Source organism: Vigna unguiculata, chromosome 3 (genome assembly GCF_004118075.2).
Source record: "Vigna unguiculata cultivar IT97K-499-35 chromosome 3, ASM411807v1, whole genome shotgun sequence".
Lineage (NCBI taxonomy): Eukaryota > Viridiplantae > Streptophyta > Magnoliopsida > Fabales > Fabaceae > Vigna > Vigna unguiculata.
In genome coordinates, this window is record NC_040281.1 from 13,341,075 (window position 1) to 13,361,452 (window position 20,378).

Sequence of the window (20,378 nt, forward strand, 5' to 3'; positions counted from 1 at the left end):
CTTATGGATTATACTTTCTTCTTTGTTTATCAATGTATTGAAAGAATAGAGATGATATTAGTCATACGAATCAATATAGGTTTATCCACCTAAACAAGATTATCTTAATAAAATAGTGTAAAGAACACTAATAAGATATTAAGAAATGATGAACCTATTTAATCTAGACCCATTGAGATAAAAAATCTTAATGGAATACTACAAATAGACACTATTCACGAGGTTTAAAATGATCACTTATTTGTCACATGTTTATAGTTCTTAAATTTTGTTGACTTGAGTGTTGAAGTGTTTTTACAAGCACAAGGGACACCCCCTCAAGAGCTCGGTCAAATACACCATAAACGAAAAGAATCATCAAGACAACATAGACGGGACGTGTAGGACACTTATAAAGCTTGTAAGGATATCTCTGTCCTTTTACGTATAGTTTGTACAACAGAATAAGTTGTATATGTTTATCTATAAATTGTATCTTGTACATTGCTTAGGATTCATGCTTTTCGTCTTTAAAAGCCACCCTTTCACCTATATTCACTAGTGCAGGAGAGGGATTTGATCGCGGTTATTTTGACCTTTTGGCTTCGGTTTCACACCTGAGGCATATACTGACGAGGTAAAAAATGATCTATTTATGCCTCGGTTATGAACCGATGCATATGCGAGGGTTACTGCCTCGGTTCTGGAGGGAACCGAGGCCTAATGTGTATCACGAATTTAAAAAAAAAAAACTTTCTGATCCAATAACAGCAAGACACGTGGCCATGATCCTTGTACACGTATATGCACCAACCACAGTGTGCCACATCATCATCATCAACATTCCCCCAAATCAGAAACCCTAGCCACCATTTAAACCCTAAATGCCGCCAATGTGCCGTCACCACCATCTTCGACCATCGCATCACGCCGAAACAGCTTCACAACACCTCCAGTCATCTCGTCGGCGACACAAAACAGCCTCCCTTCACCACTATATCAAAAGGGAAAATGTTAAACCGCCAACAGCCGAACCACCGTGAGCCAAATCGCACATTCAACACATAGAAGGGTTTCATAATTAGAAAAAGGATAAGCACGTACCAAAAGCGAGATTGAACGACAACAATGGCGACTTTGCAAGCTCTACGACGACGATAATGGTGTGTGATGACAGACCGGTGGTGGAGCAATGAAAGAACCTTTGCGTGCTGCAACGAAACTCCAACGAAGGAATAGTAGCGTTCTACAACGAAACTGGCGTTCGGAAATGAAAGAGAGAAAAAATTGTAGTTGCTCGTGCGAAGAAGAAGAACAGTAGCGCGATTTCTTTTTAACCCTAAGAAGACTTATTGCTTCAGTTGATTTTAAATCGAGGCATAAACATATATCTGCCTCGGTTACATACAACCCGAGGCATATTTCACTCGAAAAGCAATTAAATATGCCTCAGTTATAAGAGACCCGAGGCATAAACATCTATCTGTCTCGGTTATAGGAGACCCGAGGCATAAACATTTATATGCCTCAGTTAGATGTGACCCGAGGCATAAAAGCCCGCCACTTGTTTAAAAATATCAAAGTAGCGGGAAAGATAAAAATTTTTGGGAGGTTTATGCCTCGGTTCTATGTACAACCGAGACATAAAAGTTCAAGAAAATTACAAAAGTGCTACCACGTCTTCATATGCCTTGTTTGCGCCTGAACCGATGCATATTGGACGCTGGAAAAAGTTCATTCTGCACTAGTGATTAAACTTATGTTATTGATTTTAAACTAACATTCGTGGGCTTCACTTATATAATAGGAGTTATATAATAGGAGTTATCTGGCTAGCATTAGGATGACAACCTATGAGTCATGATATGGAAGAAATTTTCAAACTCATCTTTGTTGTCACCATGATGGATAACATGTTTTGGTAAGACTTAAATTGTTACAATAAAGTATTGAGAAAATTGTGTAGATATATGAAAAGATGAAGACCTTGAGTTGTTAAAAATCTTATACAAATGAAAGATGGTGTGCTCAAGCTACATACTTTAAAAGTGTTAGATGGGCTATTTTAAAAAAGGTTTACTCTAAAATTTAGTGTCTTCTTATTAAATGTTAGAAGAGTAAGTCTAATAATTTATGAGATTTCTCTACCTACTTCTCTACCTACATGTCTACTATGTATGTCAACTAAGGAAGTATATACCAAATTTAGATCATATCTTGAAACCTCGTCAAGTTCAAGTAAGAGAAAATTTATCTTTGAAGCTAAAAACTAGTTAAAATGTAGGATAATTGAGTGGTAAAATCATTTCATTTTGGTTAAGGTTTTATAGGAGCTAAAATATCATGATTCTAATTGACAAGTAAAAGAGAAGATACAAAAAAATTTATCCATGTCACTACAAGAAAATTAATATTAGAGTCGGCCAAAAGCCAATACAACTAAAGAAAAACCAACGCCAAAGTGTCGACTTTGCGTATGAAAAGATAGAAACACTCAAAAGGTGGAAGCTAAAATAGTAGCATCGACCACTGCTGACAAACACTAATAATGTGGGCTAACCTGAGACTAACGATAATCTTATTTAGCGTCCACTAAATTGACACCAATTTAAATAAAAAAAAATATTAAAAATAAATAAGGTTAACGCCAACTTAATCCACGTAAACCTTATTTATTTTTAATTTTTTTTATATTAAACGAAGAAGCCAAAATCCATATGGCCAATTTAGACAAAAGATGTAGTGAATTTTTGTTGACCATTGAACATAAAGAGAAGAAATTTGTGTATTAAAAATATAAGGCAAGCATGCACGCTATTGTTCATCTTTAGGCCTCAATCTTTGTCACTTCTGCTTTTGGCTTCTCTTCTTCAACCTTTGCCACCCCACTTTGAGCTTCTTCTGCCTTTGCTTCAGCCTTTACTTCCTCTGTCTTCTGTGCCTCTTTTTCTTTCTGCCAATACAACCTCACAATTATTAATAGGCTAAATTACCGGCTTCCTATTTTTATATATATCAAGTGTATTTAATTTAGTTCTTTAAATAATAATAACATAGTTATTTAATTTTTAAGTATATCAAAATTCAAATCACTCATAATATTATTACAGTTTAAAAATAAAACAGTTTAGAATTAACTGTTAAATTCGTTAGATTTAGATAACCATTTAAATAGTTTAGAAACTACTCATTAAAAACAAAGGCATGATTTGTCGTGAAGGGTAGATTACTAAAAATATTCTCCTTTTTCACAGCATTTAAAGCTAAATAAAAGTGTAGATAACTAAATTGTTATAAAGGGTGTGTCCAAGTCAAAAGGAAAAGAAAAAAAATCTTAAAATGTTGACCTATTATTGTGATACCCAATAAATTATTACATCTACTTCATATTCATTATTTATTTTTTTATTTTTTTATAAATACAAAAAATCATTTTTACTGACTATAATACTCTTGAAAGTGGTGAATTAATTGTCAAGTGGTGTTTTTGGTGTAAACAAATTTGTTTCCTAAAATGTATTATGTTGGCTTAAATAATTAAAAACATCGGAAAACTAAAAGAAATATAGTTAAAAATTTAATCAAACTGAATTGAAATGTAGATTGAAATTTGAAGAAAAAATGTGATACCTCATCAAGCAAGGTTCTTAGAGACTTATTCTCTGCGTCAGTTAGGGTTTCCTCAGTCTTGGTGTCAACATTTGCTTCACTCTCCTTATTTTCAAGCTGAACCTCTCGGGTCACAGGCTTAGGAATGTCCAAAGGACCCTCATCGGTCTTAGGATTGCTACCACAGTTTCCCATGTTTAATATTTGGTCGGGAGAATGAACCAAATTTAGGGTTTAGGGAGAATGAATCAAGTTTACTTGATTGTCCTCCCTCTAAATACAGGCTTTCAGAAAGGTTAAAGGATTTTTATTATTGCTAATTCTTCATCAAAAAGGGTTTATAAAGGCTCATTTTCTTCTTTCTTTTGGATTTCGTGATTGGCTCGCAAAATTTTGAGGAGACCAATGTCCCCTATTACTTTAAATTCCCATGCTTAAGGGTTAATATTTAGCAAATGGTTAATTGTAACCTTTGCAAAATACTTCAAACTCGAAAACCACGGGCCATGGTTGTAGTAAAAAACCTAAAAGAACCACGTCTTTTTCACAATTACATAGAAAGAAACATAGTATGCGGTTTTTGGGTCCTTTTCTAACTTTCTATGTACGTAATATTGTCTATTAATAATTATTATAATACTTTATTTTACATTATTCGATTAATTTAATGACACACCCTTACTCTTCAACACAAGCAGCTCTGGCTTTTCATTCTTACAAGGGTTAAATCCAGTATTGTCTTGTTAAAACTCCTGGTGGATTGCAAAGCAGTGTTGGCACATGAACCACTCAACAAATTTCTCATTCTTCAAATTAAAGTTTAATTTGGGATTATAAATCTTCTATTGATAACTCTGACTGGTTGATTTTTTTATTTTAATGATTAGGTAAATAATTGTTTATGTAAGTAATTGAAACAATGTTTTGTATAGGTCATACAATTATATGTAGGAAGCAATTTTACCTTAATTTGTTGAGCCAAGTCAAAGAACGATGCTAGCAAAATATTAGCTGATATTTTTTAGTATACATCTGTTCTATTTTATTTATTATTTTTTTGTGAAATTTCATGTTAATTTCATCCAAAAGAAATAGACACACAATTTTATCCAATAAAAAATAATTATAAAATGGATATATTGAAAATAGACGATGAAATTCCTTTTCTTTTATTCTCATTCTCTATTCTTGATGTGACTTAGTGTGAGTCATTGATTAATGCACCACATTTTTTTATTTTGAAAGAATCAATGACCCACACTAAAACACGTCAGAAAATAAATAAAGAATGAGAGTCAAAAGATGAGAGTCATAATATAATTTTTTTTTAAATATTCTAATCGAAATATAGATCAACTACATTTTTTAATAAACGACAAAATAAATGTCTTGGAATCAAGTACATTTGGTTTCTTTGTCTTTAGGTGAAGAAAATGATTTGTATTCGTATCTTCCATTTATTCATGACTGAAACTTTCGTAAGATCCAGGTAAATGCTCTTGCTTTGGCTAGATTGGTGTTGTTCCACAATTAGAGATGTAGCCTTTTTCAACTGCTCTCTACAAATGATCAATTAGGTGTCTTTATTTTCTGATTTGTTATTTCCATTTCCTACTTTATGTTTTCTTTTTCATTGATACATCTTAACAAGGATATTGTCATATCAAATATGTTTAGAAGACATGAAAGTAGTAAGAAGAAAGAGAAAAAACCAGTTGATCTGTCTTTCTTTTAATCGTTACATATAACTCGAAGACTGAAAATTTTTTTTGACACATCAATCACAATGGATACTCAACATATGTTTAAAAGACATTAAAGGAAAGTAAAGTAGCGATGCTTAAAAATATATGTTTTACATGTGATTCTAGTTTCTAACTATTTTGATTTGTATGACGTCCTAATATTATTTGGTAAAGAAATATGTTTAGTAATTTGAAACACAACTCATATTTTGCTTTTAATATGTTGGGAATATTCAACGTGCAATGGTTTTGGAAAAAAAACCGTAAATTTTTCTATGCAAACTCTTATTGTACCATTCTTTGTAAGCAAAACTGTAATTAAAATCCTTTTTGTGTAATTTTTAGTGGACAAAACTTCAAATTTTTATCATAAATTTTTCTAACAAAAATGTCAAAGTTTCAAATGACACACAAGTATCAAAGTTTCTCATAATCTATTAAGTTATTAAGTTATGGTGACAACTTCAATAATAACTTTTTACTTTTATAGTACTTTTTTGTGCTTTGTTAGGTATATTGCTTAATGTGGAATTTTGATGAATACATACTATCAAATATATATATATATATATATATATATAATAAATAAATAAAAAAATAATTTTATTATTTTATCTTTTCATAACACATTCCTTTGCTATTTTTATTTATGAAAGTTTCTTATTTTTAATATTTTACTAAATATTATATTAACAATGATGAAAACAAGTTACTATTTTAATAATATGAAATTTAATTTAATTATTGTACTGTCTATAATATTTATTTTACTATTTCATAAGTATGTTCAATACATTTCAATACATCAATATTAACTAATGGTAGGTTTTTTTTTTATATTTAATTATTTTTTGAATCACATTATGTATGCTAATTTTTTGTCTTTATTTTAAATTTCTTATTTCCATTTAACAATAATTATTTTTATGTTAGTTCACATTTGAATAAAAATATGATAAGATATAAAATACAATTAATAATTAATACCTAATATGTATTTTTAAATGTCTAATAAACAAAAATATGAGTATCAATTGAAAGTAAAATAAATACCATTAAAATATTTTAGGTAGAAATAAAATATTAAAGGAGTTTTAAATTAATTAAAAGTTAAAAATTAGAATAGGGGAGTAGAGTGAAGAAAGGTACTCTTCTATGATGCACCAATACTTCAACTTGGGTCACGTATCTGTATCCGACACTTATCATGTCTGATACTTTAGGATACTTTAACGATACTTATCAATGAAGTATCTAATTTATAAAGTAGTAGTACACTACAATAAAATCTTTGAATAGTGACCAACTTTAGTGACAACAAATAATTAGTCACTACATAGTGACCAAATTGACAACTAAAATAGTTTCAAAAAATTATAATCGATCTCTAAATTGATAATTAAAATAGTTTCAATGATGAATTGATTTTTAAATTGGTCACTAACATTAGCTAGAAGGTTTTGACTACCAAAATAATTGGTCTCTAATTAGAAAATTTGGATTGACACATTAACAATCATATATTTATTATGTTTGTAAGAATTATTGTACATTTTTCATTGTTCATATATCACGTATCTATACATGTATCGTATAAGACCTCCCGCTTACTAAACGGGTGCTCTAACCAACTGAGCTATGAAAGCAACCTATAATATTTATATCTATATTCAAAACAAACACTCTAACCAACTAAGCTATGAAAAAACATAGAAACACATTTTTCTTACGAAGATGGTGATTTTGATTATGGCCAAGTATATGTCATTTGATATTGTTTTTTACTTTGTTAAACTGGATGGAAGCATTGATCACCTCATTGGTGATGAGATTTTTTTTTTCTGCTCAGCCCTAATTCCCAAGCACTTCAATCCCAGTATTGTTTTATAGAATTGATGTTAATATGGCCAGAAACGCGAGAAATTTTGGGAATGGAAAAGTCCTACACATCAAGCACAATCTTGACCAACAATGGCTTGCTTCCGCAAGTAACATTAGCAAAAAGAACTTATGGCTCTATCAAGGTTTGAACCCATGACTATTCAACCACAGAGCAATTACACAACCAATTCAACCAATTCTTGTTTTATGATAACCTTTAAAAATATAGAATTTTATACTTTCTTACCACTCCTAAACATATCATAAGAAAAGAATAAAAATTAAATAACATACAAAATTGGCACACACATGACTCAAACCCAAGTCCTCTCACACAATTAGAGTACTCTTAACCACTTGAGATAGTACTTTTCCACATCATAAAAGTTAACAATAATTGTCATAAATTTTTCCCCTACCTGTATTTATTAAATAATTATTATTTAATTATTTAAATTTGGTGGGTCTTACAAGCAGCCACCTCACGCCGCCAGGTGCCATGCGCTTTCCAGAGCGTCTATCTTGGCCTCTATCGCCTATCGGAACACTCCTTGCTGCCAGGCGCTGCACATTCTAGGGCTTCCTTAGTTTCCCCTTATCGCATGGCGGCTCGCCCCGTGCCACCAAGCATCATACCAGTAGTGTCGCTGCTACTAGTTTTGGTACTTTAGGACTGGTTCTAAGAACCCAGTTACCCCACAAGCAGTTCAAAACACCAAAAATGCATAAAATAACATCAAGATCTTGCTCAATCATACAATCCTACACATCATGAATTCATTGCCCCCTCACTTAGGATTGCATAAGATTATCTTACACATTTTTATCTTACCAATTAAGCATGCCATAATGATTTCTATTCAACAAACAATTTGCATACTAAAAGGAAATCCTCCAAAAGCGACTTTGTACAACACCACAATCAAGATAAAACATCCTTTTTTACTCCCTTATACTTTCCAATTATCATATGCTCATTCTTAGGTACACATAATGCATACATATATTCCTTCCCAACATCCTTAGCCAAATAATTAGAATTTTTCACAACAAATTCCAAATAACCCCCAATGCACCCAACGCGAAGCAGAATCAGAGTGCACATTTGCACTATTGTGTCGCCTGGTGCTAGTTCAAGTACCGCCAAGCGGTGCATGCAAATTTTGGGAAAATCTAAGATTTTCAAGCACCTGCGTGAACCCTAAGGTCTCAATATCCACCCCTATTCATGCAATTCCACCATAAAATTATACAATTGGGTTTCCCGCTTTTATTCATATTCAATTTAAATCAACAATCCTTTCTTACCACAGTTATCACATAGCATATTAATTTCCAATCAATCATGAGTTGCAATCATGAACTCTCACCCCATTCATGCTACTACTCATACAATTATCATCAAGAAATTCACTCGTAGACATTCAATCACATCAAAATTTACACGATCATATATATGGATTCAATTCAAGCTTCCCAACCATCACAGAAAACCCTAAGCAAACTAGGCAATCTAGTTCGTATCGCCTAGCGGACAACACACAACTGCAAGGCGCTTCATAAAAAAACCTAGAAAATGGGTTTTGGAAGCATGAGTTGTCTAGTTGGTCTTCAATGTCGCCAAACGGTTTCTGGAAAAAACCTAGAAAACGCGAAACAATGGAAAAATGGGGCAGAGATAGGCACTACGCAAAAGCACTTCACACAAAAACATATATTAGTTTGAAAACACAAATTGCAACTCTCCTAACCTCTCTCCATTATTCACTCACAACCTCCCAATTACCAAGCACATGCTGCGCAACCATCAATCCAATTCGTGTTTCTTGATAATCTATGTGTCCATGTCCATTTTACCTCTAATCACATGTTCATAACTCCACATAAAACAATTTAAAACAATAATAGCATACACAGGACTCAAACCCAAATTCTCTCATAATAACCAAATACTCTCAACCACTTAAGCTATTACTATTCCTTGCCTTCTCTCTCCACATTAATTAACTTAGGGATTCTCGCCCTCGCATTTATTAAATAAATATTTATTTATTTATTTAATTTTCCCGAATTTTATAAGTAACACATCTTCATACTCAAAATGGACTCGCGAAATCATTAATAAAACATATAAAATTGGTTGCAAGATCATTACTAATGAGAGCTAATCTTCCAATGGCTACTTGGGGATATGTAATTTTGCATGTTGTAGTATTGATTTCAATCAAGCCAACAAATTATCACAAATACTCTATTATGTAATTGGTTTTTGGTTAGTAACCTAACATTTTCCATTTAAGAATTTTTTAGTGTGGTGTATATGTTTAGTTGTCCCCATCAAAAAGGACTATGTTGGGTCCTCAGATATGATTGAGATTGTATTTGGGATACAATTTTTCATGAATAATAAAATATCTTGAACTATCAACATGAGACTTATTTACAATTTAATTTTTTGAAAAATAAGCTAAAATGTGAGATGACCAATCGAAAAGGTGGAAATCCCAAAAGATTTACTTGACATAATTAATTATTCGGCTCTAGAAGAACCTCAAGTATCTGAGATTGTTGAAAATGATGAGATCTCAATAAATTAAGTCAAGAATAAAATAATATGGAACCAAAAACGAAGTAAACATTGACTATACTTTTGCATATGATATAGCAATGAGTATTATGAGTGACAATGAGGATCAAGAACCAATGATCATTGCAGACTGTCGATAAAAAAATGATTGGCTAAAATGAAAATATGCAATAAGAACATAATTATATTTTCTTGCTAAACAAAAAGGTTTTTGGACATATAGTTTGCACACCTAAGGGTTCCCTTAGGTACAAATGAATTTTTGCGCGAAAACAAAATAAGAATGATGAAATTCTTAGAAAAACATGGTTAGTGGCTCAAGGTTTTTCTAAAAAATCTAGTATTGATATATGAAGAGACATATACTAGTATTGGATGTAGTTAAATAAAGGTGATTTTGTACATCAAGAAGCTTATATAATGAAGGTACATAAAAGGTTCCATATGGACAAGTCACATTCATTATGCACCTCAATGATTATAAGGTTGTTAGATGTTGATAAAGACCCTTTTAGACCTTAAGAAAAGATGAATAACTTCTTGGTTCGAAAGTACCATATCTTAGTGTTATAGGAAAACTAATGTATCTTGTTAGTTATAATCGACCTGATATAACATTTGTTGCAAATTTGTTAGCAAGATATAGTTATTCACCTATAAGAAGACACTAGTTTGGAATAAAACATATACTTTTTTATCTTAAAGGCACTATGAATATGAACTTATTTTATCGAAATGATTCAAAACTAGATCTAATGGGTTATGCAGATGTAGGTTATTTATCAGATTCGCACAATGGTCGATGAAAAACATGATATTTGTTCACATGTAGTGGCACAAAAATTTCATGGTAGTTTGTGAAACAAACCATAACAGTTACATCATCAAATGCATAACTTTTAGCATTACACGAGACAAGTCGTGAATGTGTTTGATTAAGGTCTATAATTCAACATATCCGACAAACTTGAGGCCTAGCATCAAGAAAAATGAAATCAATAACCATATATGAAGACAATAGTATGCATATATTTCTCAATTGAAAGAAGGATACATTAAAGATTTATTTATAAAATCTTTGCCAAGGAAAACCTTTGAATAATTGGTTCACAAAATTGGACTATGTCATCTTAATGATGTAAGTTTACATGAGGGAGAGAAGTAGAAGATGTGACAAATAATATTATATTGAAGAATAAAGATACTCTTTTTCCTTCACTAGGTTTTATCCCAAAGGATTTTTTCTAGTGAGATTTTAGCAAGACACATTCTCTCATCAATAAGGGGAAGTATTATGAAATTAATGAATATCTATCGAATCAGTGATAGAAACTCATGATTGATTACTATTTGTGTTATTTAAATTGTTTGCACTAAGTATTGTAACCCTTGAGTTGTATCTGTTTGCATTAAGTATTGTAACCCTTGAGTTGTATCTTTTGGATCGTCTTTTGTATCTATAAATATGGATATTTTCATTGAAAAAATCACATATAGAAAAATTGTTCTTCATTCTCTCTTTTTCTTTTTCTTTTTCTTCTTCTTTCTATTATTAGCCTTATTTCATAACACTCATTTCTTTGTTGTGGTTTTTTTAGGTCCAAATTGAGGGATATCTAATTTTTAGTTGATAATGAACCCTCTTTTCATGTGATGGTGGTCTTTTTTCTTTTTTTCTTTTTTTGTAATTTGCACTTAGCTTTGCATTGTATCTAGAGGTCTACCTATGTCGTGCATAATTTATTGAATTCTTTTTTTGTTGATAAAAAAAAAATCCTAGCACTTTGTTAATATAGAAATAATTAATCCCAGAATGTTTGATTGCCTCTGTGCGTTGGTTGGGGTGGAACATAACCTCTTTATATATTTTGCTCTTTAACAAGCTCAAACTATTGCAGCAGCTCAGGAAAGATGAAATATGATAGGAAAGTAGCGCAAGAGCTGAAGCCTGCGTCGCTAATGGTGCTGTCGCAGGTTGCAACCGCTGCTGTGAACGTGCTTTATAAGTTGGCCATAAATGATGGAATGAACATTATGGTCCTCACTTCCTACCGTCACATTTTCGGAGCTGCTTTCTCTCTTTCTCTTGCTCTTCTTATAGAAAGGTATGCATTTAAAATCCCCTTCACATAGGACACATTTAACTTCTTCTTTTAATTTGGAAAGCTGTTTTTTTTTTTTTCCTTTCTACATGATGTTTAAAACAGAAAGAGGCCAAAGTTGACATGGAGGGTGCTTTTCATGGCATTTTTTTCCGGTCTATTTGGGTATGCATGCCTGTTGATTCTTCCCTCTTTCATCCCTTAATTTTCCTTGTAATGGATAATCATTAACTGAAGGGATTTTGACAATTGAACAGGGGCACTTTAGCGCAAAATCTTTATTTCATCGGTTTGGCTTGGGTATCAGCAACATTTGCTACTTCCCTTTATAATCTCGTTCCTCTGGTTACTTTTATCTTCTCCGTTTTGTTCGGGTACGTTTTATCCAGAAGCAATGAGAGTAACACTTTTTTTCCTGTATAACTATTGCATGAATTCTTTTTTAGGTTGGAAAAGTTAAGTTTGCGAACAACCTCAGGGAGGGTGAAGGTGTTGGGACCAATAATAGGAATTGTTGGGTCAATGGTGTTGACATTTTACAGAGGGACAGAAATTAAGATCTGGACCTTCCACACTACTCTCTTACATAAAAATCAAAAGGGTCACCTAGGATCATCGAACCTTGATTCTGGAAGAAGATGGGTGGGTGTTTTATGTGGTCTTGGAAGTGTTGTAAGTTTTTCATCTTGGCTCATCATTCAGGTCAGAAACCTGTTATTTCAGTACATAAATGAGTAAATTGTGGTTTTATTTGGTGATTGATTAGTGTATGATGCAGACAAAGATGAACAAAGAATATCCAAGCCATTTCTCAAGTAGTGCATTGATGAGCTTAATGGGGGCAATACAAGCCACAGTGTTTGCTCTATGTGTTGAGAAGGATTGGAGCCAATGGAGGTTGGGTTGGAGTATCAGGCTTCTAACTGCGGCTTTCTCTGTATATATATATATAAACATATGCTAATTTCTTATTTATATCATTTGAATATATTCCAATAACTAATTATTAAGAGACAAAAATGGTGTGGCAGGGAATTGTGGTATCTGGAGTTGTTGTTATTGTCACTGCTTGGTGTGTAGGGGTTAAAGGTCCATTGTATGCATCTGTTTTCAACCCTCTCTCACTTGTCATTGTGGCTTTTTTTGCTCCTTTGCTGTTGGAAGAAAACCTATATCTAGGAAGGTACACAATTCTTTAAACCTTGCTTAGGAAAATTTACCATTTTATTATTATTATCTTGTTTACTTTATGATGATTTGGTTATCTGAAAATGTTCAGTGTAATTGGAGCGGTGCTTATTGTGTGTGGGTTGTACATGGTGCTGTGGGGTAAAAGCAAAGAAATAAAAACATCATCGGAAAAAACCAAACATCTCGAAGCGAGTTCAGGTGTTCAAATTACCAACAATTGTTGACAATGAGTATCGGTGAATGGACATGAATAGCTCTCGTCACGTGCTAAATATGTGTGTGTTGATGCTATCTGATTAATAAAGTTTATATTTATTACTTTAAGGTTGAGTTTGATAGGAACATTGATGTTTTGATGTGACAAAGACACATGATAGTGGTACTCCACATTGGTTATACGGTTAAATTTGCACATGATCGAACGTGAAATCAGTATATTATTTCTTGGGACATTTTTCAATTGTCGAATTCCTGTTTTGAAAATTTTAGTTATCTACCGAATTAGCTTTGTTTGAGTTAAGTATTGAACGATAACAGAGGTTAATTCAATCATTCCATACATTATGTAGCATTATTCCTCCTAATTAAGAAATTATACAGAGACCTTCTAATTAAGACAGGCCAAAATGAATCGAATTGAACTGCATTGTTAAACACTACACTGAACTAAAACATAGTTCACATGAATTGGACTGAACTGAAAAATAGTTCAGATGAATTGAACTGAACTATTTTTTATTTTAAGAAACTAAACTAAACTAAATTGTATTGAATTGAACTGTACTATAATATGAACTGAATTAAATTGTTATAAGTTGAATTGTTTTCCTAATTGCAGTATTTTTGAACTGAGCTACATTATTTTTTAACTGAAATACATTTCTTTTGAACTAAATTACACTATTATTGAACCATTTTTGAATTAGATAACACTAATTTTGAATCGAATTACACTATATATTTTTTTATCTGAACTGTACTATTTTGAAATTGATTTGCACTGTACCAAAATACACTATTTTTTAACTAAATAAATTGCACTAATTTTATTGTATATAATTATAATAATCTAACTTTTATAATGTAAAAGTGTTAATGAAATAATTTTTAAAAGTGTACAGGAAACTATAAAATCCTACCCAACGTGATAAGTTTTGTATTCAGAAATCTTATTGAAAACAAGTATAATATTTCAATAAATCAAAATCAAAATATTAATATATCTTAATACTTAAATTTATGCAACTAAAAATTAATTATTTAACTAAAAATTAGTAAAATATATTAACTTTTATTATTTTATATATTTTTATTTTATGTAACTAAAATTAAATCCGAAACTACAAAAATATGTCTTAAATTTATATATTTTTACATCTTTTTCTTAAAAGTATTATATTTATTTACAATTTTGTTTCTAAATATAACATATTTAGATATTTATAAGTCTATTATTAATTTCATATAAATAAAAATTAATTTTATTATATTTACTTTGTAAATAAATTTGAATTATCGCTAATAATTGTAATTCTTTTACAAACAACCTTTTAAAAATATATATTACTATTACTTGTTTATTATTACTATTGTTGTTATTTAGTTTTAGCTAGAAATTAACTGTTCACAACATCAACAACTTTCATTAGTAAATTAAATATATGCTAAACAATTTATTAACCAATTTGCAAAAGAATATTATTGTTTTCAAATATCAATTTCTTTAAAAAAAGTATTATTCTTACAAAATATGAAAATTAAAAATTAATTAAATTAAACTAAAAAACGAAAAATCCATTTAACATTCGGGTCTACCAAACCGAATTTTAAATTGATGAAAAATTCCGGTGACGGATAATTTATTGTAATTTATTGTAATTGGTTTAGTTAGGTATATAAAAAATAAATTTTGATAATATTGTAAAAGAAAAAATATTCAGTTAAAGGATGTGTTACACTTACATGTTCTTAAGATTTTAGTTTCGGAGGTCGATACTGTGGAAACTTTGATGTAAAAGTTCTTGTTATTCTATTCGGAAGTTTGTTTTGATTGGATTTGCGGTTGTTAATTTATTGTAGAATGTGAATATTTATCCTTTATTTTGTCTGTTGGTGTATTTGCTAGCATATTCAATTCATATTTTTTATTGCTGGTAAAATAAAAACTTACATGACTGGTGTGGATAATATTGAGTCTCCATGAGAATCGACTGTCACCGATAGGAATCAGTTTCGCTTGCAGCAATAGAAAAATAAAAGAAGAGTGTAGTGCACTTATGTGAGTAATTAACAGTTATGAATTCAGTTTTTCAAAACTTAAACTAATAAATAGTATAGTTCAATTTTTCTATTAAGTTCAGCTATTTTTATTTGAATAAAGTTGAATTAGTTAAGTTATTTTTTTCCCGTCCTATGACTTTGTCGCACCATAAAAATGTATGTCTGAAGGGTCCGAATTCAAAGCTCTTGAAGAATCAATTATGAGGGTTGGCTACATGCATAGATAATACAATCCCTCAATTTTGAAGGAAATTGACGCAGTATAATCTGAAACAGCTAATAAAGATAAATTTTAGGGGAAGAGAATCCATACTTATTTAGTTATCAAGCTGATGCTTATCAGGCTAAAAATATATCCCTTTAAGTATAATGCAAAACGGTAATAATAATAAATAACTATAACGATAATATCTTAATACTTTCAATATCCCCTTAATTTGGAACATTAACCTAATTTGTAAAAATAAGACTCAAATTGTATTTTTCTTTTTCCAAAAGACCTTTAAAAATGTTTGGTAACTGTATTGTAGTAGGAAGGTACAAGGGATAAATGATGTTGGTCCTCCTCTTATTATTAACAAAATGACAATCAACTTCAAAATTATTTATTTTTTCATAAAATACTAAACTTTGACCTATATGTAATATGGATGGACTATCAGAATGCATTCACATCCCATTAGAACTATAACTCTTGAATCACCAACAAATTCTTTGAGCAATTTTATTTCACATATAATTGTCATCATAGAGCGATATTCAAGCTCTGGAAAAGAGTGATAGACCATTTATTCTTTCTTAGTTTTTCAAGATACTAAAGAAAAATCAAGAAGCATAACCCAACTAATGTCTTGTAAGTATGTAGTACTCTCAATTCGAATAATACCATCATGTAGTTCTAAGATTGAAGTAGAATACTTCAAATATCTAATAATCCTTAAGGATGTTCAATGTTCTTCATAAAGTTTATGCATAAACCAAGATAAAATGTGTACAAAGTAAGCAGCATCATGTCTAATCAGAAACAAATAGAATAATCACTCAATTAGTCTTCAAAAGGGTTTCAGATCTTCAAGAGATATACCATAAGCCAATATTATCTTATGATGTTATTTAATTTGAAAATTTGCAAGCTTGACATCTAATAAACATGTGTCTTTAATGATTTCCAATGCATATTTTTCTCACAAAAACAGATTTTCTTGGGATTACGTGCTACCTCCAACTCCAAAAAATATTCTAAGACTCCAAAGTCTTTCATATGAAAACAAACACTTAAGAAAGCTTTAAAAATTTGATGGCTAAAATATTATTTTCTACAATAATTAAATCATCCACATATAGGCTAGGACATAGAGATACCCCTTATGCAATATAAACAGTGAGTAATTTGAGTAGGATTGACCAAAGACATAACACTTTAATACCATAGCCAACTCATCAAAACAACTACAAGGACCGTATTTTCAACTTGCAAACTAAATTCAGGTCAGTGTTTTTATAAGGACATATTCATTTCACACAACTTGCGAACGAAATTCAACTTCCACTCTAATTTTTCTTTAGAAATTTCATTTCAAACTCTTTGTTTTTTCTTAAGAAAATTCTGTGTTTTCAACATTGTTTTTAAAAGATGAGTTCTTATAGGTATGCTACTGATAGTTTGCATTTAGATAGACATAGGGAGAATGAGTACATTAGTGAGAGACATTCCTTTCTTTGCTAAGGACATATTCATTATAATATTTAGCGTGAATATGACCAACCCTACTTCATTATAAATTAAAATTACTTTTGTTTACTTTTTAGTATGAGTTTGACCAACTCTACCTTTCATAAATAAAAATTAATTTTTTTTATTACTCGGCATCAACATAACAAACTCTATACCAATATAAATAAAATTTTAATTTTATTTTATTATTTAGTGTGGCTTAACCGACGCTACTTCTTTATAAATAAGATTTTTCTTTTAACATGACTAGGTCGACATTAGAACTTTATAAATTTTTTTTATCGGCAAAAATAAATTAAATTAATGAGATAATTGGGTTACCTCAACCCATATACACAATACAAATAAAAGAAAACAAAAATTAAAGTTTTATGGTTTCTTCTCCCATACTAAGTCTACTGTGCATAATCCTAACATACTCAAATAACACAAAGGTTAAAAACATTGCATGCCCATACATACAAAGCAATCCTAAACCCTACCACAAGAACATGAAAAAATGAATTGAACATAAAAAATCTCAAGTCGCTTTTGATCCAATACTCATAATGATTTCTTTCATGTATCAACCAATAGATGCTTCATTCATACTTGTATTTAGGGATGTCAAAAAAATCCGTACCCGCGGGTATCCGCGGATAAAACCCGCAACGGGTAGAAAATGGATATTAAAAATGGATACCCGCTACCCGTGGGTATGGGTATTTTTGATACCCGCATGTTAACGGGGCGGGTATGGATATTATAGTATCCGTACCCGTGGATACCCGTACCCGCTAAACTTTAATTCAGAAAAATTATTACCCCACAAATGAGTCAAAACATTATGAGTCTTCATTATATTAGTACAAACTTTAATTCAGAAAATTTATATATATATATATATATTAGTAAAAACATTATGAGTCTTCATTCAATAATGTGGTCAGATTCTTACTCCACAAATGAGTAAATTACTTCCATATACTGTGGAGGCATTGATGTGTCTCTAAGACTGGTTATGGACCAATATGGAAGGTAATGAAATTAACATTTTTACTTAGATATTTTAATTAAGTGATTGTTAGAAATTTTTACTGAACTCCTTATGTTTTAAGGCTCTTCTAGATTAAAATTGGACAACATGAAACTTTATACAATGTTACAAGAGGTGGATATTGATGAAGTTAGTAATTTCTTTAATATTTTATTCAAAAATAAACTACAATATAAATTGGTAGTGATTTTTTATTTGTTTGTTTTTTAAGAATCAATCGGAGAAAGGGAACTTGTTGATCCAAACAATAATTATGGTTAAATAATTATTATTTTAAATATTTTTGTAAATACCCGCGGGTACCCGTGGATACCCGCGGATATGAAAAAAATAGACGGGTACCCGCATAACGGATACCCGACAGATATGGGTACGGGTACGGAGCGGATATTTATTTAGCGGGTAGGGTACGGGGGAACTACTACCCGTACCCTACCCGCCCCGTTGACATCCCTACTTGTATTAGAACTTTATAAAAATGGAATGTTTTATTGCTTAACGTGGACTTGGCTATGCTTGCCTTTTATAAATAAAAAATAAGCTTTTTATGACTTAGCATGAACCGGGCTTATGCAAGCCTTTTATTTATAAAAGAATAAATTTGCTTCTACTATTTGACTAATGCTTGCATATAAAAAATCACCAACACATAATGTTTCTAGTGTCCGCTCAAGAACGAGCTACATTATGAAGTTAATTCCCTATGTTCTTGTATATAGATGAGAAAATATAATTCAAGAAAATGAAAGATTCGTAAAAGAACAAGATTAATATAAAAGTTTGTTAATGATGGTGAGCTTGAGGAGAACCTTACTGAAATTAGTTGCTTAATTAAATCCTAATTTGTTTGATAAACAAACGATTTTCAACTTTAAGAACTTATAAGTTAAGCCATTGGCTACTAAATAGCTATCTTAGGGATAACACTATTTTGTAATTTGAAGTACAGACTACAGCATTGATTAGATACAACATATTATATTTGTTATCGAAGACCACAAAGCTTGATGTAAATTGTATTTCATAAAATTTCTCTGTAAATAGTTCATGGAATCGTCAAACTTCATACGAAAATTTGTAAGAGATTCATTTTTTACGAGTTTTTATAAAAAAAAAGAAAAAAAAACTTAGAGTAAAAACTATACAAATTTAAAAAAATTATAGTAGTAATACTACCTTTTTATTTTATTTATTTTTAATTATTGTTGTAATCGTGATGTTAAGAGTTGCTTTTGTACCTCATTTAACCTTTCAGCACATGCTTAATATTCATTTTTCTCTGATTCTTGTCTTAACATTAACTTCATAATTAGGTATACGTTGACATTCAGCCAGTTCATAAACCTAATTTTTCTTTATTATAAATAATCACTTGACACGTATAACATTACAAAATAATTATTCTGATAAACATATCTGATTAAAAAAAAAAATCTGTAGAGGATATTTACAATTCGTTGCATTTTAGGCTTATGTGTTCTGAATAAATTACGGTCTTTGTGCATTTTTTTTTACCAGCTTTTCAGACAACTTGTGTGGTGCCTATTTGCATATTATCATATTCAAATTTCCAAATGAAAAATAAATAATAAATTTAAAATTTTGTAAATTTTATGTTGGATATGTTTATATACTAAACAAGCTATATCATTTATATATAAACCTTCTAAAACATTTATAAATTCTCACTAAATGCATTTGTAAAGTTAATGTTATATTATCTGTTATATATTTCGTATTATAAAATTCATTTAAGAAATTACATTTTACTTTTAATATATAATTTTACTTCGTATGACGTATGTGCATACGTATATATATTAGTTTGGTATTCATTAAAGAGAGAAATAGAAAAGTGATTCTTTCTTCCTCCCTCCTTTTCTTGCAAGTTTTCGCTACAGAGGGGATTAAAAAAAAATCATTCATTTTCTTCCCCATTACGTGAATTAAGAGCGACATTTTTCTAAACCATACCATATGTTATTTAATTTATTAAGTATAAAAAATATGAAGATTGTTTTATTTTTGGACGTATTAATTTTTCTCTTATCCACAAATAAATAAATATATTAATGATAAAACATTTTTAATGCTTTAATCCTTTTACATATAACACAAAAAAGAAAACTTATTTCATGATTTTGTTGAAGAGAGTTAAGTCTCACTTCCAGCTTTACGATTAAATCATTCTTATATTTCCCAACGTCTTCTAACGTATCTAAGAGGTGACCAT

General features: G+C 30.4%; 2 protein-coding genes across 4 annotated transcripts; one reads left to right on the plus strand and one right to left on the minus strand.

Moving 5' to 3' along the window:
- Nucleotides 1-2,332: 2,332 nt before the first annotated feature.
- On the minus strand, nt 2,333-3,883 carry LOC114174869. The gene is made up of 2 exons (XM_028059599.1): nt 3,610-3,883; nt 2,333-2,932 (listed from the first exon to the last, which is right to left on the minus strand). Exons 1-2 carry the CDS (start codon nt 3,781-3,783, stop codon nt 2,807-2,809), a joined length of 300 nt encoding a protein of 99 aa, XP_027915400.1. The 5' UTR covers nt 3,784-3,883; the 3' UTR covers nt 2,333-2,806.
- A 7,797-nt stretch (nt 3,884-11,680) lies between these two features.
- On the plus strand, nt 11,681-13,418 carry LOC114179718 (WAT1-related protein At1g25270-like). 3 transcript variants are annotated; one of them, XM_028066140.1, is made up of 7 exons: nt 11,681-11,906; nt 12,009-12,068; nt 12,161-12,277; nt 12,350-12,605; nt 12,682-12,840; nt 12,935-13,086; nt 13,183-13,418. In XM_028066140.1, exons 1-7 carry the CDS (start codon nt 11,713-11,715, stop codon nt 13,316-13,318), a joined length of 1,074 nt encoding a protein of 357 aa, XP_027921941.1. In that variant the 5' UTR covers nt 11,681-11,712; the 3' UTR covers nt 13,319-13,418. The 3 variants fall into 3 exon arrangements, with proteins under 3 accessions (XP_027921941.1, XP_027921942.1, XP_027921943.1); XM_028066141.1 differs by having other exon boundaries at nt 12,350-12,575; nt 12,670-12,840; XM_028066142.1 differs by having other exon boundaries at nt 12,350-12,575.
- The last annotated feature ends 6,960 nt before the right edge of the window (nt 13,419-20,378 follow it).